The 22,490-nt window shown below is 38.9% G+C and overlaps 1 protein-coding gene across 1 annotated transcript in view; it reads right to left on the bottom strand.

Moving 5' to 3' along the window:
- Positions 1 to 253: 253 nt before the first annotated feature.
- The window catches only part of me1 (malic enzyme 1, NADP(+)-dependent, cytosolic), a 101,739-nt gene continuing 79,502 nt past the window's right edge, over positions 254 to 22,490 (bottom strand). The window contains exons 6-14 of the mRNA XM_047358645.1: positions 14,813 to 14,916; positions 6,995 to 7,104; positions 4,759 to 4,856; positions 4,503 to 4,616; positions 4,113 to 4,218; positions 3,876 to 4,018; positions 1,219 to 1,392; positions 858 to 956; positions 254 to 759 (exon numbers count right to left, since the gene is read on the bottom strand). Coding sequence (XP_047214601.1) covers positions 592 to 759; positions 858 to 956; positions 1,219 to 1,392; positions 3,876 to 4,018; positions 4,113 to 4,218; positions 4,503 to 4,616; positions 4,759 to 4,856; positions 6,995 to 7,104; positions 14,813 to 14,916 — 1,116 coding nt within the window. The 3' untranslated portion in view covers positions 254 to 591. The remainder of the gene's footprint in view (positions 760 to 857; positions 957 to 1,218; positions 1,393 to 3,875; positions 4,019 to 4,112; positions 4,219 to 4,502; positions 4,617 to 4,758; positions 4,857 to 6,994; positions 7,105 to 14,812; positions 14,917 to 22,490) is intronic.

Genomic DNA, 22,490 nt, shown 5'->3' with positions numbered 1-22,490 from the left:
TCTGAGAAAAGAATATTAGTTTCTGAAAAATGCCTAACAACAGGCAATTAAATCGGCCCAAATAGTCCATTATGAAGTCATGCATGGATTACCTTTCTTTTAGATTACAATGACGTTAGCTAACCTCTGGATGGAGCCATAACATCACCCACGTTTGAGGGGAACATTTTACACGATTTCTTCAAACAGAAATAAAAATCTAATCGTTTTTTAACCTTTGAAAATACGGAAGCATTAAACCAAACAGAAAATGTTTAATCAAAAGCTTCTTTATTTGGCAAAGTGTCTTTGGATTTTAGCTGATACAGTGATAAAGTGACTACCTATTACAGTACAATTAAAGGTAAAACATAAAAGACCCTCCCCATATATTTTACTGTAAAACAAATTGGTGACAACAGCTGGTGCAGTATTTCATGATGCAAACCAATAATTCTCGAGCTGTCATCAGTTATTTTTAAATACAGCAATATAATCAATGGGAAAGTTCTAGACATATATTTTACATCCCAACGCTTTGTCTTTGGATAACATTGCATGTCAGTAGTAATTCTCCTTTTTAAGGGCTTTTTGGTTTCTGTGTGCAGAACATCAAAGTTTACATGACTGCACAGTCATACAGTCCTCTGGCCACTGGTATGAGTCAACAGTGAAGTCATCATAGTCAGTGCTATAACAGATTGAGCGAACATGTGCTTCTTTGTCGGACGGCTCTGGACGAAGCGTGGCCATTTTGTGGTCATAGGCATAATCCATGATCTGTAGATGCAGATTTTTTGAGATTACAGATCTCGCTGTGTCGCCAGGGTCAATGCTGACATGACAGGCTGGATCTAATTTTGTGCTGAGAATCTCACCTTAGCAGCCAGTTTAAGAGAAACCTCCCTGATGGAGCTGAGAGGAGGATAGAGTCTTCCCTCTGCAAGGTCCTTCTCAGTCACCAGGTCAGCAAGAGCCTTCGAACACACCCCTTATATCAGCATTGACAATCAAGTGTCTCAGAGGAATTGCTTTCAATTTGAAATGATCCTATGTCTATATAAACATTAAGTGTAGTTGCAGGATTTTAAGCTACATGCAGGTATGTGATATGACCTGTCATAGCCCATTTTTAAATCAATAGTTCAAGTTTTCATCATACACTCAATTTGAAATAAATTGTGAAATAAAAATAAATGAACATGAAAGGTTGCACATATACACCCATTCATGTATCACCTCTGCAGCTGTTAGGAAGACATCCTCGGTAATGTTTCGCAGGGCACAGACAGTGACGCCCAGGCCTACACCGGGGAAGATATAGGCGTTGTTGCCCTGACCAGGATAGAATGTCCTCCCATCAGGCAGGGTGACAGCGTCAAATGGACTGCCACTGGCGAAGATGCCGCGCCCCTGCAGCAAAAAGGTGTTCAATGAAATGTATGTTAACGTTGAAATCTCAAGGTTTCAAGGATTCAAGGATTCTTATTGTCATACCAGCTCACAGTTACATGTTGAGGTACGAAATTCGGACTCAGGTCCCGGTTAAGAAGCTTAATACTTAGGTTAAAAGAAAACTAAGTATAACATACAAAGCTAAATCTAACAATAAATAGACAAACTATAGCATTCAGTAAAAACACATGTAGTGAGAAGCAAAAAATAAGAAATATAGACATGCATAAAAATTACAGATGCACCAAGAAATCAGCTGTGGGAATTTGAAGTTTTTTAGTAGATTGTCTACAAGCAGTGACTAGCTAGCCTCAGTCTCAAAAACCTGAATGGGAAGACTTTCAACAGATTACAGAAAGGCTTAATGGTGTACAGTAATGTTGCTCTGCTGTTTCCTGGTGAGCATTCAGCCTCTGTCTGTCATGGAACAGGCTGGATCTGAAAATTGGCTGCCGTCATAAAATCTCGGAATTAAGATCACAATCCACATTTTTTAAGGATTACACATGGAAACTGCTGTTTTTGTAATGCTAACTTCGCTCATCTGCAGTTATTTCCAATATAGGATGCTAAAGCTTGTTTAAAATTTTAATTTTATAATCATTTTGTCTTTGTTTTTTAAATAAAGACCAGGTTTTACAGAGACCATGTACAGGTCCTTCTCAAAAAATTAGCATATTGTGATAAAGTTCATTATTTTCCATAATGTCATGATGAAAATTTAACATTCATATATTTTAGATTCATTGCACACTAACTGAAATATTTCAGGTCTTTTATTGTCTTAATACGGATGATTTTGGCATACAGCTCATGAAAACCCAAAATTCCTATCTCACAAAATTAGCATATTATTAAAAGGGTCTCTAAACGAGCTATGAACCTAATCATCTGAATCAACGAGTTAACTCTAAACACCTGCAAAAGATTCCTGAGGCCTTTAAAACTCCCAGCCTGGTTCATCACTCAAAACCCCAATCATGGGTAAGATTGCCGACCTGACTGCTGTCCAGAAGGCCACTATTGACACCCTCAAGCAAGAGGATAAGACACAGAAAGAAATTTCTGAATGAATAGGCTGTTCCCAGAGTGCTGTATCAAGGCACCTCAGTGGGAAGTCTGTGGGAAGGAAAAAGTGTGGCAGAAAACGCTGCACAACGAGAAGAGGTGACCGGACCCTGAGGAAGATTGTGGAGAAGGGCCGATTCCAGACCTTGGGGGACCTGCGGAAGCAGTGGACTGAGTCTGGAGTAGAAACATCCAGAGCCACCGTGCACAGGCGTGTGCAGGAAATGGGCTACAGGTGCCGCATTCCCCAGACCTGGGCTACAGAGAAGCAGCACTGGACTGTTGCTCAGTGGTCCAAAGTACTTTTTTCGGATGAAAGCAAATTCTGCATGTCATTCGGAAATCAAGGTGCCAGAGTCTGGAGGAAGACTGGGGAGAAGGAAATGCCAAAATGCCAGAAGTCCAGTGTCAAGTACCCACAGTCAGTGATGGTCTGGGGTGCCGTGTCAGCTGCTGGTGTTGGTCCACTGTGTTTTATCAAGGACAGGGTCAATGCAGCTAGCTATCAGGAGATTTTGGAGCACTTCATGCTTCCATCTGCTGAAAAGCTTTATGGAGATGAAGATTTCATTTTTCAGCACGACCTGGCACCTGCTCACAGTGCCAAAACCACTGGTAAATGGTTTACTGACCATGGTATCACTGTGCTCAATTGGCCTGCCAACTCTCCTGACCTGAACCCCATAGAGAATCTGTGGGATATTGTGAAGAGAACGTTGAGAGACTCAAGACCCAACACTCTGGATGAGCTAAAGGCCGCTATCGAAGCATCCTGGGCCTCCATAAGACCTCAGCAGTGCCACAGGCTGATTGCCTCCATGCCACGCCGCATTGAAGCAGTTATTTCTGCCAAAGGATTCCCGACCAAGTATTGAGTGCATAACTGTACATGATTATTTGAAGGTTGACGTTTTTTGTATTAAAAACACTTTTCTTTTATTGGTCGGATGAAATATGCTAATTTTGTGAGATAGGAATTTTGGGTTTTCATGAGCTGTATGCCAAAATCATCCGTATTAAGACAATAAAAAGACCTGAAATATTTCAGTTAGTGTGCAATGAATCTAAAATATATGAATATTAAATTTTCATCATTACATTATAGAAAATAATTAACTTTATCACAATATGCTAATATTTTGAGAAGGACCTGTATACACACAGCACCTATGCTCCTATTATAAATATTTAAAGAGCACTCAAGGCAGAAAGGCCAGAATAATATTTCAATCCATATTTTTCCTTATATTTTAGTTCCTAAAGAGAAATCTGTATCAGGTGAAATGAGTCTCAGCAGGTGAAAACTTGATAAATCTTGTGCAGTATCATCCATATTGAATATATTTGAAATACAATTGTGCAGCACTGAGTACCTCTGTGAATGTGTAGCACTGCTCAGCAGTACATTCAGCTTTGCTGGTTGGGTTGCTGAGGGCAAAGATAATTGGTCGCTGATTGAAGGAAGCCATGTCCCTGATGATCTGCTCAGAGAAAGCTCCGGCAACAGCTGCCACACCTGAGACACATGAACATTTAAGTTCAATGCGATCCATTTTACTGAACAGTGTGTCTGGAAATGAGCAGACAACATTTACAAAAGGGTTGTTTACCAATGATAGCTGTGGGTTTCAGATCCCGAACCGCATCCTCCAGGTTTTTCATCTGGGGATGCTCATGGGCAAATCTCTCCTTCTCATGGGTCAGGTGGTCTCGACCCTAAGGATCCAGAGTGAGAAAATCAAGATTAAAAATATCCAAAAACCTGATAAAAAGATTATTATTACAAAAAAACATGGATGTATGGTTTATCTACCCAGCTGAAAATTAATGGTCACAAGCCCACTACGTTGGTTTGAAATGCACAAGTTACCCAAAGAAAATCAATGAAAACCTTTGAGCATACATGAAATTCCTGGCAAATATGAATTCTATCTGCATCTCTGTTTGTTTTTCTTCATGTGTGTCTGTGTATGTGTGTGTTTGCAGGCCTAGACAGACACCTTGACGATGAGACCCTTTGAATCAACCATCCAGATTTTTTTCAAGCTTTCTATTTTACTAAGTCCCTCCTTCTCCATGGCCATGGAGATCAGCTCAGCAATCCCCATCGCTGCCTGGGAGCAACAGAGAAGGGAGGCAGAGAAAAGCAGAAGATGTGACACTATGTCTCATCAGTCCCATTAAAGACTATCTGTGCACATGTGATCTTCCTTTTAATGCTTTGGTAAATGGAAAAAAATGTCATGTCTCACTTACCTCTCCTGCCCCTTGGAACACAATGGTGTGGTTGCTCATTTTGCTTTTGGTGATGCGGAGGGCGGCAAGCAATCCTGCTACTGCTACTGCTGCTGTGCCTGAATACAGAGAGTCACATCTATTAGACTTTTCTAACTCTGTACACAGGGTTTATAATGCTTATGTTAAATGTGCCACATCAACGAGTGAGTTTTAAATGGTTCCAAAAAGAAATAAAAACTACTGATTAAAACTGCAGTTAGTTGTAGTGTGTATACCATACATGTCTACGAATGTAAGGCATGTCTTTATATCCTGAAGTGAAACCCTTACAGTTATTTAACAGTGAAGACTCAGCTGCTCATTAAACTTATTAATGACATCATAAACAATAAAATGTTCCACACCTTACTGGCCCAAATTTACCCTGATTGTTCTGCAGTGTTTCAGCTTTTCCATTTAGAGTTGACTAGACTGTTTTCCATAATCTAACACTGCTGATGGGTGGGTCATCAATGAGGTTAGGGTTTAGAGATTGTAATGACTAATCCATGTGTGGAAAAATTGTCTCCCTCACAACAAATCTACAGATGTGACTTGCAGGAGCTTGTGGGAGTACGCTCTACACAGCCTGCAGCTTTGTCTCTGTGTACTGTGTATTTCTTCTATTAAACAACACTCCACTTAACTCCTAAAACTCGCAAAGGTAAGTTGCCTTGACATGTGGCTTCAACATTTCAACATAATGTTCTTTGCTAATGATACCATCTATTTTGTGAAGTGCACCAGTTCCATCTTCAGCAAAACGCCTCCACAACAGGATGTTGCCACTGTATTTCAGTTGGGATGAGGTTCTGACGATTTAAACTGAAACCTTTTTCTTAAAAAAAAAATGTTGTAATGGTGATTATGAAAACTTCCATGTTTTCCACAGGACATGTCTTCAAAATGTAAGATCTTTGTCCCTTTATGCCTTTTCAAACAGTGTTCTGGCTTTTTATGTTGCTTTTGGAGTAATGGCCTCTTCCTCTCTGAGTGGCCTTTCAGACCATGTTGGCATATAAATAGTTTTACTGTTGATAATCACACTTTCTGAGTAGCCATGTTTATACCTGTGTTTAACTGTCTGAACATATGAATGTAGGACTTTCAGGGATCCTGGAATGGAACCCAAGGATGAACCAGATTTGTGGAGGTCCACAGTTCTGTTCCCAATATTTTGGCTAATTTCTTTTTTATTTTCCCATGATGACACACAAGGAAGCAGTGTTTAACATTTTAGAAACTTACAAAGTCATAACATCATCACTGGCTTTTTACAAACTAATGAAAGGATTAGTTTAATTGCAGTGCTACCAACTGCATGGTGGCGCAGCTGGTAGCACTGTTGCCTTGCAGCAAGAAGGTCCTAGGTTTGAATCCCGGCCTGGGGTCTTTCTGCATGGAGTTTGCATGTTCTCCCCGTGCATGCGTGGGTTCTCACCGGGTACTCCGGCTTCCTCCCACAGTCCAAAGACATGCCTGTTAGGTTAATTGGTCTCTAAATTGCCCTTAGGTGTATAAATGAGTGTGTGCATGGTTGTTTGTGTGTTGCCCTGCGATGGACTGGCAACCTGTCCAGGGTGTACCCCGTCTCTCGCCCATAGACAGCTGAAGATAGGCACCAGCTCCCCTGTGACCCACTATGGAATAAGCGGTAGAAAATGACTGATGAAAGGATTAGTAATCTTAATATATGCAAATGTTTGAATTTTAAGAAAGTGATAAAGTATTATTTAAAAATGTTATCTGTGATTATTCTGGGATTTACTGAATAGTAATCATTTTGGTAGACTGACCTAAAATAAGAACAGCCTAGTCTGATTTAATGTCAGACAGTAGGAAAAAAATGGGCCTTTTCACAGTGAATGTAAAAATGTGGTTTCAAGTGTATTGCTGGGGTTAAGAAAGCAACATTATTTTAGCTGGACATTATGTATCAGGTATTTTTAACTGAGTTCTTATTCTCTAAGATGTACTCCACGCTCTAGCCAATTCTTTTGTGAACAGGTCACATATCACAAAACCTTGAGTTGCCATCTGGAACTCGGCTTTGTAAGGAGGAACCATTAGGAATTACTGGTCCTTTGGTCTTTTTGGTCGCCCATCTTTCTATGGACCATTTCTGTTGCTTTCACCTCAGTTGTCTCTGAACCTACGCTCTTCATTGTGATGACAAACAAAAAATCTGTGGATACCTTGCTGACATTTCAGTTACCTTGGATGTCATCGTTGAATGTGCAGTATTTGTTGCGGTACTTGTTCAGCAGACGAAAAGCATTAATGTTTGCAAAGTCCTCAAACTGAATCAGACAGTCCATTCCATACCTGCAAGCAGAAGATGTGTTTAATATGACTAAACTACCATCTGTAAGCATGCAGGGGAAGAAAACATATGATTTAACACATTATAATTTAGTCCAGAGGGTGGTGCTCTCACTCAACGCAGCACAGCAACATGAGCAATTAAAGGAAATGTTGAACTCTAAACGTTCATTAAACTTAGCTTTTCAGAGATGCACAAACTATTTTCAATGAGGAGAAATGGAACACAGATTTGTCATTTAGAAAATGGGCACCTGTTCCCTCCAGCTTTGTGACAACACCCCAGAAGGAGTTTCAATGAGGGAGGTCAAACCCCCAATAAAAAGCAGGGTAACATACATCTAATATAAAGCAAAAGAGCCAACGCAGTAAACCAGCAGTGTTCGGTTTAACAAGTTGTTGCTTACCACCTTTCATACCTAGCTGGCTCGCCAACAGAGAGGTGAGTGCATGTAAGCTTTTCCAAAAATACCTTAGAACAAAAAGAAGTCCAGCACTACAAGTCTGTAACTTAGATTTAGTAGCAACAAGAAGGATTCTTGTTTCAAGAAGGATTCTTGTTGCTACTAAATCTTGTTCATATTTAAGATCACAATATTACCTCAAAAAAATAAAAGACTTAATACAGAAATATGGGCTTAAAGAAAAGTATGTTTCATACCTGTACTTTAATCTGACAAGCAAGCGAGATCGAAACACATATTCAAACTAAATAAATATGACTGTATGTGGTAGAAAACTAACACTGCAGATCAACCCAGGACACACCATTCCAACATTGAAACATGGAAGTGGCAGGATAAAGCTGTGGGGTTACTTTTGTTAAAAAGGCACATCGAAGCTAAGAGAGAAGCTGCATACGGGGTTATCTGAAACCCAGACATTTTAAACACAACTTTTGCTTCAGTGGCAGAGTGATAGAGGAAATTGGGGACAGGCTGTACAAACATAGCTTCCAGCACTCAGACCTTCTCTGCTCACTGAATAACAGTGAGAGGTGCCTTGAGGACCCTTTTTATCAGATCCCTCCTTATCACTTTCTGTTTCCATGTAGCCTTTTCTCCTTTATTCACTGGATATTACCTATTTTTTATCCTTTTCCACTTAGTTCTTCCATAGAAGCACATTTTATTTGTCATAAGGAAAGCACTGTTATTGAACAGCTCAGTAAAGCTGTTTCCCACTTGTTATAGTGACAGCTAAACTGCTTAGATTTGACAGTAGGGAGATGGAGCTGGGAGGAAATGATGCAAAATAAAAGACAATTTCAGATGTGATAAAACTTTATGTCCTGAGAGAGCATTTCGCTGTGTGTATCCTGTGACTCACAGACAGCCTAACAGTCGCTGACAGCAGTGTGAACTTCCTGCCAACACCGGAGTAGTGCTCAGAAGAGAAATGTGTTTTCTATCAGCGAGCAAGCAGACACGGAGCGCTGAGAGACGGCAACAAAGACGAGGACTTATGAGGCTAAAATGGGAGCTATAAACATTTCATTGTGTTTCGGATTCAGGAGACGGAGACAGGCGACAAGCCAGGATAGACGGGGCCTTGCACTATCGTCAGGCAGAGTCGTGCTTGCTGTTGCAGTCTGCGACACGAGAGGTCACACAAGTTCACATACTGGCTCAGGATTATTATACAGAGTTTATAAATGTGGACTTGGAAGAGTAGCTGTCTGCAGGATGAAAACTGTATTTATTTGTTGCTGCCCTTCTCGTCACATAGCACAATATATTTTCACTGGAAAAGATTGAACAGTTTTCTTTTAACTTCATCAGGTCAAAATAAATCTTTTGGCTGAAACTTTACTTGTGTCTGTGATTGAACGCAAAATGAACACAAGCATACTTAAGACCTTTCAATGACCACAAATTGCAGAGTGTATATCTGTGATTGTGGTGCTAAACAAAGGAACATCTCCTCTCTGCTGAATCTCTTTGTTCTTATGCAAGCAACAATGAACATAGGGTTCGTGCTTTTAACAATGTGTGTGGGCTTTGCCAAGAACAGAGCTTCTGTTCAGTGCTTGGTGCCTGTATTTTGTGTCTGTTACCTTTCACTGGAGAACCTGGAACATCAAGAAGTTACAATCTATCCCCATGCCAACTAAATTAAAGAAATGACCATGATGCAAGACACGATTTGCTTTTGTGTCTTCACTAAAGCGTTAAAGGCAGGAACCTAAGCAAGCCAGGGCACACCCAGTATTATTCCTGACCACGCTCTAAAAAACAAACCAATCCCTAGGCAGCAGTGGAGGAGGGACCAGAGATTGTCCAGAGTTACAGTAAGCAGAAACTGCACTTAAAGAAAAATGTAGATTTGTGAGCAAGAAACTTCTTTTGCGCCTTATCGTGTACTATTAATTAGCTCTGCCTGTGAAACAACTGACATTAGTTGGCTAATTAGCTTGTAGTTGACAATTTATTTTACCGCCAGGCAAGCTAAGCTTTGTTTCAAACCATGTCACCTTAAAAGAGGCAGGCATTTGTCTGGTATGCAAACTTTTTGTTTTTTAACTATCTGAAACATTTTAAATTGAATAACCTTAACTTTTTTTTATGAACTGGAAAACAAAAACTAACTCATGGTAATCTAGGGACTCATTCTTTCAGCCATGATCTGTGTTTAAGGATCATAGTATAGGGTTGGAACAAAGGTGGGCCCGTGGGTAGAGAGTTTTGCTTTAGACCCTCAGCAGCTCATCCTGGCCGCCTAGCACTCAGCTGCAAACCGCTCAAGTGCAAAGTAAAGGTCATGGCCTGAAGATGCCACCAGAACCACATCATGAGCAGAAAGCAAAGATGAGACCCTGAGGATCCCAAACCAAACATCCTCATCTCACTGGTTATACCTTGAGAACCCAACCATAGACAGCAATTCACAATCGGAACGACATTACCTTGGAGCTGAAGATGTGGATACAACTCTTGTTTTGGGTTCGCAAGGCCCAGATAGACCTTAAAAGTATCCCCGGTCCCCCGTACTCTTGCACAATTTCTCAAGGTTCAGGGTACAAAGCCTTCTCCAGAGCCACATGTAGACCAGACAACCAAATAAATTACTACATATTACATGTATTATTATTAAAGCTACCATTATTGTTATTTTCATATTTATATAATAATTTTTTCTCATCAGGTTAGCAGCAGTAGTAATACTGCTGTATCACGTATATCTATTGCTATATAATGTTTAAAATTAATTAGTTAAATGTTGGTTTTTAGGGAATTTAATTACTAAATCTGATTTTAAAAATTTGAAAAAAATGTATAAATCTCAAAAACAAAGTTTTCTATTTTTTTTCATTGTTTTTAAACAGAATCAAAACTGCTTTCTTCAGTAAAAAGAGCTGAAAAAGTTACAGACATGCTGCAATGCAGATAAAACTCCGCCCCTTCATTTGGATATAAGAACATGAAATAAAAAGAGCTTAAAATGAGAAACGGGGTTAAAAAGAAAGTCACTGAAATACGTAAAGTAGCTTTACAAAATAAGTGTGACAAAATAAAACTGCATTAGGAAAAATAAATAAATAAATAATAAAAAAATCTTTAAGTAAATTAAATAAATCTTGAAATGAATTAAATAAAATAAAATAAAATTTTTTTTAAACATAATTATTTTGTTTTATTTCATGGGAATATTTATTTATTTATTTCATGGAATATTTATTAATAATTTATCAATAGCAGTATTTATGTATTTATTTAATTTTGAATGAAACAGCTCTCCATAGTTCAATTAACAATTTTTATTATATTATTTGGTCACAAACTGCTTTTTTATAATTGCACACAGTTAGATTTTTCTTCTTTGTTCCAAAATCTAAAAATAAACTTTATTTCTAGATGTATTCATTGACCAAATTCCATATTGAGTATTTAGAACAAAATGATACACTAACTTTTCAAAGGGCGGTTTAACTTTGTGACTCTGGACAAAATTAATATGGCAAGACAAGAGGCAGACGAGGTTTTTTGGATGGTAAAGGTTGCTGACCCCTAATATATTGGCAAGTTTTTGAAACATTCCAGCAATAGAACCTCACAAATATTTAAAACAACTGGACAAGAAAAGTAAAAAAGAAAAAAACTGCAGTCTGTCAAAGCAATTTGAGCCATTCTACCAAAACAACACCAGACTGCTTTTTGCTTTCAACTTATATCTTACCGTGATTTATGATTCATCGCAATATAATTTCTTTAACAGAAGCAAAGAAAGAATCTAGGATATATGAAATCTCTCTTCAAGTTGCTGCAGTTCTTTTTTCTTATCTTTTAGCCAATTCATCAAGAGCTACTACAATTGCTGATGGCTGATATAAAGGTATGAGATATAATAAAACAAACATTCCTCATTTCAATGTGTTTCTTTAGTCTATAGCAGTGAAGACTTAACAAGTGACTCTTTCAAGAAACTAAATCTGGTGTTATTAAGGCTGAAATGCGCAGCTATGGGGAAGTAAGGGGATGTGGGTTTCCTTCCAGTGCAGAGACGAGAGACTGATTCAGAGGCACTAACTGATTCATTTAGCTGGGGCCGCTTCATGAGGGCCAGAGAGCCCAGGAGGACCAAAACAAAGGTCACAGACAAGGGCGCTCTGTCCAAACACAGCTGTGAATCTGCGTATATATGTGAGGGCCTGTGTATACACTCTCTCTTTAACACACACACATACACATACACACACCTACAGGCAGTGAGTTACCTTTTTCCCTAAGGGGCTTTGTGGTGGAGGCCCTTAATAAATCCCCAGCCGACTCCGGTTCTCCAGAGAGCCGGCATCTCTCAGCACACATTATTTCTCAAATCCCAGAGCCGTCATTAAAAAAAAGACACATTCTGCATTCTTTCTCCTCTCCTCCTTTCTGTTGCTCCTTCCACCAGCCTGTCTGCCTGGTCCTCACTTTTTTCAGTGCCAAGAGTTTTAAAATAGCTGATAGCATTCCTGTAGTCTTTGCATGTCAACCAGCTTTGTAGGGGAAATGTCCCGAATCCCCAATTCATCAAATATGTGTAAACCTGGTTGTTTGGTTTCTAAAAACTTCAGGTTTCTGGATGAAGTAAAGCAACTTGCTTCAAAACAAAACTGTTCAAGGAAGACTGAATTACGTTGAAAAAACTAAATATTTACTACCTATTGAGAATAAATATATATAATCAAGTTATCAGATTTGGGTACAAAAATGTATTTTTTAAAATTGTTTGACAGTTCCTATTTATGAACAATCAGGTGTTGATAATTCTGGTAGATGGAAACAAACATTTACAGACCTTGCCTCTATTTATTCATAGCTTCGACAGCCAGATAATCTTTGACTTAACTGAATAAAAGATCAACTATGGTAACAGATTAGTGGTATAAATCGCTATAAGAGACATGTACAACACTAAACATAATTTTTCAAACTAACAATGTCTCTTTAAATGTATAATTTTTTTTTTTTAACTTTTATTAGCTTACTTGCCAAACATAAGAAAGAAACAATCACATTTTTGGTTGGTTGAGACCCTTCAAATGAACCTCAGTTCATTATGCTGCAGAGCATTGTTTTAAACCCGACTGTCCAGTGCAATATTGTGCAGAACTGGACAGGTCTGACGCTTTTTCAGGTGAAACCAGCAGAGTTCCTCCAGCTGATCCCAGACAGAGACATCTGTACCCCTGAAGGAGCCCCTCACCACAGCCCATTTTCAAATGTATGCAGCCTGACCTCCCACTGGAACATCCAAAAACCCTAGCTTTTTGGGCACCAGTAATGATGTGGCTTTGGAGGGCCAGCTTCCTTTAATTGTGGTTCTAGATTTTGGCATAGCTCGATAATGACAACTTTTCAAAATGTTTTTATTTTTGTCATCGAATGTTAAACATTTCCACCCACTCATGTAGACATAGGAAGAATTATCACCTGAAACACATGACTTCCATCTCTGCTTAGTTAAATTAGGTTAACAACAGTGGTTGATATAGTACAACAGAAATATCAATGTCTCAGTAACTTGTCATATGTCCTTGAGCATCAAATAAAGCTTGACAGCAATGTCTGATGTTGTTGACAAGTCGACGGCAATCCACTTTTTTTCAAGGGGTACCCTCAGTGTTAATGAGGTTCAGGATTTCAGAGTTAGAACCTTCTAAATAAATAAAGTCTAGGTTTTTAATGGGATTTAGGTCTGAAGAAAGTGTAGACCACTTCATTTGAGATACCCTATCCTCCAAGCAGCCGTTTCCCGGCAATGCAACCATGATAAGCAGGGTTTTTTGTCATCTATAAAAATATAATCAGGCCTATTTTGCTCAAGCCCAGGCAAATGACTGGATTCATGATGTTATTCAGCTTGTCATGGAAGCCTTCACAATGTGTAGGGCTGTTCTGCATTGACCAGACATCTCCTACAACATGTTTCTTAGAAAACTAAACATGAATATTACTTTGAGCTGTAATCATTCATTGAATCCCTGAGCCCATAATTATTCATTTTCCACCAATCTGGCTCCGGTGGGGAGAAAAAAAAAGGATTCTCTGTTCCCTGCATTTGGGAAGCTACCTGGTTATTAAATTCATGGTTTCCTGTTGCCAGCTGGAGGGGACCCAGACCCAGACTTCCCTCTTTGGACTACAGTCTCTTTGGGTTGGGGATGAGGCTAAACCAGGCCAATATGTGTATATGAGGGTGTGTATACATGGCTTCGTGGCACATGGGCACAGACATGATGGCTCGCATGGTAAGCAAGAATATACAGAAATTCTAACCAAAAACAAGACTGCAGAAAACACACAGGGTAACAATCAGACCAGGAGGCATTATGTCTTAACTAATTTCAGCTCCTAAAAGAAAAATACGTATCAGATGGTAGTAAACCAAATAAGCAAGTAGACCAAGCAGTAAACTTGGTTAACAGAGGCTGGCACAGTCTAATTAAAGAAGAAACATTCAATGTTTAATATATTAGCATGGCATCATAAACCTGCATCTCGCATTTTCTTTGCGAGTGATTTCATACTTTTCCTGGGCCCATATACTAGGATAAAAAGAACAAATCCCTGTTCTTTTTATCTTAGTATATGGGATAAAACAGGGAAAAGGGAAAACTGCAACCGTTGGTGCGACTAGTAATGCTAGCCGCAGCAACCAGGCTCTGTAATCATTTTGTCTTTTGTTTTAAAATACAACTAAAACCCTGTTATACATTGTCTGGTCTTTCCCACAATTCCTAATACATTAGAAATAATTAATGTTTTTGAATACTGTTCTTTCCTTTTAGTTCCTAAAGATAAATTAAAATAGGCAAACATTGACAGCTGCAGGTCAAAAATAGGAGATCGGAAATCTGCCACAAAAATCTGATACTCTAATACATTCATTCATGTAAAAATCAATTGATCAATGTTAAACAGAATCAGAAAGGATGTAAAGTCTTTACATTGTTATGTGAGCAGCATTAAAAGAGTGATGAATAAAATATCTCAGCAACCAACATGTGAAACTGCTTGTAAGGGGGTAAAATAAAATTAGTGGAGAGGTAAATTCCAGGCCTCTGAATCCCACAACATCTGAATGTTTTGCATGCTTGGAGCATGCTAAACTGCTTAACATTTTTCTTTTAAGGGTCCAGTGTGACTAGTGACCTGAAATGATGATAGCAGACAGAAGAAAGGAAATGGGTAAAGGATGACTCGAAGGGTCAGTGTGATGAGCGTACCTGTCTGAAACGGCTTTCATAAATTCATCTATCAGCTCATTGTAGGCCTGGCCTCGGACTCTCTTATGCCTCAACCCGATGTAGAGGGGGTCCTTTAGCAGTGCCTGGAAAATAAAAAAAACACATGAAGGAGGTAGTCAGTATAGCCAGACATACCTTGTGAAATTGCAACATTCGTTGTTGTAGCTTTTAAAGCTGTGAATATGTAGAACCCTTCTGCTGGGCTTACACCTCTTTCTGTGAGAGTACACAGAAGAACAAAAAATACTCTGCAAATACAATTCACAGCAGATGAGCTGCCCCAAAGAGTCAGTGGTTTCATGACTGATTATGTGTATTAATTCTGCTATAAAAACTGAAAGAAAGCTAAAAAAAACCCATCTTGAACTCTGGCTAGTATTTTTACAGTTCTTGGGCCTCTGTGATAATTTGAGCCATGTGTGTTATAGTGTTGAGACATTTCTCCTGTGACATAACTTTACACCAGTCTGCACACACTTCTCCCAATCAAGCAAATCCTTTGGTTAAAGAATATGGTCATGAATTATAGAAAGTGATTATTGTTACTACGCTGCACCAAAAACGCTATGTGATTCCTTATGTTATATTATTTTGAAAAGAGCATGCATTGCTTTAAATATACAAGAGTTATACGTTCAGATTGGGGAGACACTGAACCAAATGGGGACAGCAAATCAGTGGGGGGAGGAGACCAATAAGATCTTTTGATCAGATCACAATAAAGTGAACAAACACTATGAGCGGGAGTTCATAGGAAATGTATATCACTGTGAACCATCCAAAAAGAAATAAAAAAAAACCCAGACTTTTAAATTAAGTGCAAGGAAAGGTCATCTAGATTTTCTTGACAAATATCCCTAAACCTTTAGAGCTAAATATACAAAGTAGTATATAGCATATATGAGAGTACTATAGTTTTTCTTTCTCGCAAAATTGCTCCAATTCAGCCAGACGGGATATAACGCGTCTGGGGGTTCTTGAATCATGGTTTGGCCTTTGACTGGGCCATTCAAACTTATGGTTATGCTTTTATCCAAACCATTCCATTGTGGTTGTGGATGTATGTTTAGGGTCATTGTTCACTTGGAAAGTGAAACCCCGGTCCAGTCTCAATTCTTTGGCAGCCTCTAACACATTTTCTTCCCAGGATTGTCCTGTATTTACCTTCATCCATCTTCACATGAATTCTGACAGCTTCCCTGCCCCTGCTGAACAAAAGCATCCCCACAGCATGATGCAGCCAACACCATGCATCAGAAACATTTTTCTATTATTGGATGAAAGATGATTTGAGCCAAGTCCAAAGCTTAGGATACTATTTTAAAACCTAACACTGCTTTAGATGCCTACACTACGTTCTCACTGATCTGTCTGCTTTGTTCCTTGTTCTCCATGATGCTGTTTATTCCCTAATGTTCTCTAACAAATCTCTGAAGCCTTCATAGAACAGCTGCATTTATGCTGAAATTAAATTGCACACAGGTAGACTCAATTGACTAATTAAATAACTTCTGAAACCAGTTGGTTCCATGGGAGATTTGTTGGAGAATCAGAATAAAGGGAGAGGATATAAATGCATGCCACAACATTCAGATTTAATCGGAAAACAACGGAAATTGTTTTGCTAAGACTACACAATTAAGGACCAGTTTGTGTTGGTCTATCACATAATGTCAGGATCTGTGCTTTGTGTGTCTGTTGGTGCTTTTACTTTTACAGCCCCTAGATGGCGTGGAATCTGGAGGAGAGGTGACAGGTGTTCGCTATTCCCCTGATTATTCTGCAGAGGACTATTTAAGGAGGAGGCTGCCAGCAACTCACTGCCAGAGTGTTGCCCTTAGTGGTTTCCTGAACCTGATTTTGCCTTGCATTGAATCCTGCCTGGATAAACGGTCTTCTGGAAGGAAGCAATCCAGTTCCATGAACAAAGACTCAAGTCTCTCATGACTTCGTTGGATCACGCCAGCTGGCAGCCTCCTGATTCCTGCGTACCTCGGACCTCCATCTGCGAACCCTGTCCACCCTCTTCCTTCCATCGCACCTCGTGGATTACAAACTCTCCTGGCTTACCATATCCACCAACTTCAGTCTCACCGGCAAACAACCACTTGGTTTCTCCACTCCCCCTCTGGCGGATCCCTCCACCATTCTTTGTAAGACAGATTTATTATTTTCATGAGTTCAGCCCCAGAGTTATCCCTGCTTACCTTCTTGTTTATTTCTACAGTTTGCATCCTGGTTCCAGTTCCCTGCATTATTCACCCAGTTGTAAATAAACACTTTACCGAACAATACCATCTCCTGAATTGCTTTCCGCATGTGGGTCAAATCCTTTAAACTCAATATGACACATAAAATGTTAATCAATTCAAATCTGAGACAAAATGTGTAAAAAGTTGAAGGGGAAGAAGACTTTTATATCGGTTTTAAGTTACTTACAGGCTTTGTGCAACATACAGCATGTTTTACATCATCTTGTAGAAAGTATACCTGTGCCACAAAATATAGCTTCTCAACACTTATATTTGTTTAATGAATTAAAGTATGCAGATTCCATAAATGCTCTTTAAAATGTAGCTCACTTGAACATTTTGTCTCAAATAGTGATCTGCTCCGCATGTCAGCTGAACTCGCATGGCCAGCTTTTACTTCTAGAGATGCCAAATTAAAGGGTGCCATAAAACTGGGCATGGCTTCAAGAAGACAAAAAGTAACCTTTCCATGGCATGTTCAACCATCCAAGTACAGCTTGAAGAGCTTATTCTGGACATTTATTTAAAGATGTCAACTCATTTTCTGGCAAGTCCTTAACAGATAGTTATAGGGAGGATTTGGCTGAGTTCATTGGTAACCAAAACAAGGCAAACCTGTGTCTTGTATCTCACAAGGAAAGAGTTTTTTTTTATGTCAGTGTGAGATTATGATATAAATTTAACAAAAAAGATACAAGAACATGCTTGGCAAATGAGAAAAGAATGAGGAAAAAGCTCAATGAAAGGATGTGGGTTCTATGGGTTCATTTGGAAATGTTGAGCAAAGCTGTTAAACGGGTGAAAGAGAAGAAGCCCTGAGTGGTTTTAAAGCGATCCAGTCTCATTGACTCTGTGATGAGCTGTTGACATGGGTTCTCTTTCTGTCCTAGATTATCTTCTGTTAATTGACTGAGCTGCCCTTTCCATTCATCGGACCCTTTCTGTTGGAGGAGATTAAACCTCTCATGAGAGGCAAAGCTATCTTTGACTAAGAAAACTATTCTCAAAATGTCAGATTTAGGGATAGTGATATGATGTATTAATATTAATATTCAATCTATTAGTAGCTTTGGTAGACAAAGCTTCAGTAGTGAATGGGTCTTTGTTAAACATTTGGGCTGCAGCCTTTATTGAAAAAAAATCTAATCTCAGATTTACAAGAAGGGCAGAGATCCATAACAGCCTAGAACTGTAGCTGTACTGACCCATCAGTGACACACACACAAACAGGACATTGTCCGATGGCACTGTACACTCATGAGCCAATGATTGCATTGAGCTTGGAGCCATTTCTGCCTGCTTCTATTATAATTTCTATCTGAAACTGTTAAAAAGGCACAAGGGCAGGGAGAAATATATTTTTATTGATGTAAAGAGTAAAGAGATACGAAATGTGAGGTTAAAATTTGAGTTTTATAAATGCTGAATGGTAGATTTTGTTACTTCGGCTATAGTGTTCTGGTCGTAACAAGAAACAAGCAATTCATTTATCATTTCAAATATATAAGAATGCTGGATCAAAATTGGATTTCTCATTGAGAAAATAAGGGTCTTCTGTCAGATGGAGGTGATCAAACAACTCTTAGGAGAGGAGCAGCATCTGTAAGATGGAGTGCACACTGGAATCCTCAGAATGCATCTCGTCAATTAAAAATTGCCGTCTTTGACTAACACACCTGATGTGTCATGCTGTATGATCAGACAGAAATGATACTGTAATTCAGCCGGGGATATAAGCGTTGACACTTCTAAATAGATTAGGTTTGAAAAGTATTGCTAGGCGCAGAACCTTGGAACATCAGCTGCCAAGCAGATGCTGTTCTTGTTGGTTATTTAATTTCTTTTTTTTTATGCTGCCAGCGTGCATTGCCCTTAATTCCTTGGTCAGCAATGCCTGTCCACCAGCATGCATCCAGTCTCTTGGTAACCAACCAGTGTATTGGCTGATGGATGATTTGTAGACCCCCACCACTTCCATAGTCACTTTAGGCTTCAATGATGCACTAAAGATCCAGCAAATTCAGGTTATGCAGCAACCCACTGCCTTGTTGTTTAATGGACGGACGTTTTCTGCTAGCATGCTGGTTTCTCCACCTGGGTTAAGAGATTTGGCTATGGAGTAAATTAAAAACAAAAACACAAGTCTATCACCTGCCGGTCAACATGCTATGTGGGTACTTGCAGCTGTAAATAATCCCTTCCATCACCCAGGGAATGAAGATTAGCAGGGAAAATCTGTAGTGTAGTTATTTCATTAAGGTCAGCTTGAGAGCTGTGCCTGGATAGTGGCTCTGCTGCCCTGCCTCCGCCTCAAAGCATGCCGCATTCTGTGCAACCATGGTCAGATTGATTGCCTCTTGAGAAGCTGGGCATGTGGGTTCTCCTCCAGTTTATATCTTCCATGCATTATCAAAGGTTAACCTAATCGGAAAAACTGAAAACCTCTGCATCATAGTGCCTGAAACCAACAAATAAACATACTACTTACATACATTTCTGAAGCGAGAGAGGCTGCTGCAAACTTGTGTGCTGCAATTTTCCAATTATACTTGCTAAACTTTATGCTAAACAGCTTCTGACTTTTCAATAACTGGTATGATAAAATGTTGCCTGGGTCATCCCGCAAAAACCAAAACGTAAATTCATCGTAATACCTTAAATTATTGGATTGAGGAAAAAACAATTCGTTGGATCTGTCTATTTAAGTTCTTGGATGTATTAATATCTCTCTATTTATCCCTACACCCCACCGAGGGACATATATAATCCTATAATAACAGCCATTTTAATAATTAGCCAATGCTACCTCATATCCTGCCTCCATGGATAAACCTCTGCAGCCCTTCAGAATCAGGGCTGCAGAGTGATGCGGGTTACCAAGAGGCCACAGCTTAGCTTGCCTTCTACAACAAGCTAGTCCAGAAAAGCTACACTTATACACACTCACAAAGCTGCTCTAATTATCCAGTTACATCCTATTTAGCTTGTCATGCCTTCAGAATGGCAGAAATAAAGAAATTTCTACCAGGGCTTGGCAGAATACAGTGAAATCTCATTTAGAAGCATTTGCAAGCCAGAATTATGTGTTTGCATGTATGTATGCCTAGTGTCTTGCAAAATGTATTCATACCCCTTGAACCTTTTCAAATTTTGTTACATTAGAACCAGAAACTTAAATGTGTTTAATTGAGACTTTATATGAAGCAAGCACAAGGCAGTGTATAAGTGGAACAAAAGAATGTAAAAGAAAAGTGTGCTGTACAGATGTGGTCAGCCGCTCCGTGTCAACACTTTGTAGAACCACCTCTCACTGTGATTACAGCTGCACTTCTTTAGGCTTATGTCTTGACCGGCTTTTATCTATGACAGTTATGACATATTTATGAAATTTTAGCCCGTTCTTTGCAAAATTGCTCAAGCTCAGTCAGAGTGGAAGGTGGGCATCTGTGAATGGGAATTTCCAAGTCTTACCACAGATTCTGAATTTCATTTCTGCCTGGATTTTAACTGGACCATTTCAACACATGAACATGCTTTTATCTGAACGAATCCATTGTGGCTATGGCTGTATGTTTAAAGGGGTCATGACAACAAATTAAATTTTTCTGAGGTTTAGGGGGTATAATATGATCTGTTGTGCACTGATGAGGTGAATGTCAAAAGCGGGTATCAAAGGCCCAGAGGACAGTTTATCTTTCTACATAATTCATATTCCCCAATTAGAGCACACCATCAAGCCTTCCCCCTCCCCCCTCCTCCCCTTCCCTCCCCTCCTATGCAGTCTTGTCTGATGAACGTATGTGTCTGGAGAGCCCATGATCCTAACATATGATAGCCTCAAACTCTCAAATGCTCTGTTGTGAATATATTTTCAAAGATAAAATCTTTCTTTGTATCTGACACCAAGGTTTACTCAGTCGTGTGGTTAAATAAATTGCGACTTGTTGAGTCTTATGACTTATTGAGAAGCGAGGTGTGGATGGAGGGGGCAAAGGCGTGTGGGGTCGTGTTTGACCAGTCTTCCAAATAGGGTTGTAGCCAATCAGAGCAAAGTCAAATAGGTAGAGACACATATCATTATCGTACCCAAACCTTTTAATGAGGAGGGAAATCAGGCCTGCCAAAACACCCCCCTACAAAAAGGTGATGATATATTTTTTATGAAATTCTTGACATATGCAGTAATATCGACTACATGAAATAGTTTATACAGTGATGTCACCACTCCTTTAAGGTTGTTGTCCTGTTGGAAAGTGAACCCCCAGGTCAGTCTCAAATCTTTGAACCTCTGACAGGCCAGAAATGTCCTAGCTACATCCATCTTTCCATCAACTCTGACAAGTTTCCCAATTACTAATGAAGAAAAGCACCCCCAGAGCACGATGTTGCTAACACCATGCATACCCAGCTCCCAAAGCTCCGTTCAGCACCATATTTCCTCTTGTTTTGCCATAACTGCTGGTTTGATTTTCATACACACTCAATGCTGTTTTATCTTGTTTAGTTAGTTATTTTACCCCTTTTGTGTAGAATTTTGCATGTTTGATGAGGAGAAGATTAATGAAACAGAAAAGCGAGGTGTATCAAGGCTGTTGATTTAATAAATATTCACATAGAGAAAGAGAAAGCATTTGTGTTTATTTTGAGCAAGAGTGATTTGTCTGTCGGTGAAACAATTGATTAAACAGTGACATCTAGTAATAGTTATCAATTATTACTGAGAATTTAATAATTGTAATTATCAAGGGCTTAGAGCCATAATTACAACACCAGAGGACATCTCTGATTTCAATTCGTAAGTAATGATTTTTGGTTAAGAAATACATTTTTTTCAAATTATGATTGTAAATTATAATTCTTGATAAATATTAATTAATCAATAATCATAATCCTTACATTGGTTTTAATCAAAGTTTGGAGAGACACTAAGCTTTCTTGCTGGAAATATTGTATGTTGATCATCCTTGAATCTCTCATGTATGATCTAAAACACATCCTCATCATTTAAAGAGGTCTGTATCTTCTATCCAGCTATGAAGTCTATCTGAGTTTCACAAAGGCAAAGACTAAAAACCTAACAAAATGGCCCAATACAGTATTAATGTGCTTCTATCTTTCATCCCAGCTGGGGCACATACTATAAATACATTTTATAACACTAACCTACTCTTGACTTAAACAATCCCAAAAGCAAACCTTATATTTTGCAATAAAAACAGGGGTTTCCATTCTTACAATGGTTTGTTTTTTGTTAGAAAAACAAAAATAAAAGCTTAGGTCATCATAGTTTAAAGTTATATTTTTTCATTGGACCTAAGAAAGTGAGCTAAAACAAAAACAATTAAAAGGAAATCTTAGAATAAAGAGACCCATAAAGAACAAGGTCAAAAGGTGCAGGAGAGTTA

Source organism: Girardinichthys multiradiatus, chromosome 3 (genome assembly GCF_021462225.1).
Source record: "Girardinichthys multiradiatus isolate DD_20200921_A chromosome 3, DD_fGirMul_XY1, whole genome shotgun sequence".
NCBI classification, from domain to species: domain Eukaryota; kingdom Metazoa; phylum Chordata; class Actinopteri; order Cyprinodontiformes; family Goodeidae; genus Girardinichthys; species Girardinichthys multiradiatus.
This window is presented reverse-complemented; position numbering and strand designations above follow the sequence as displayed.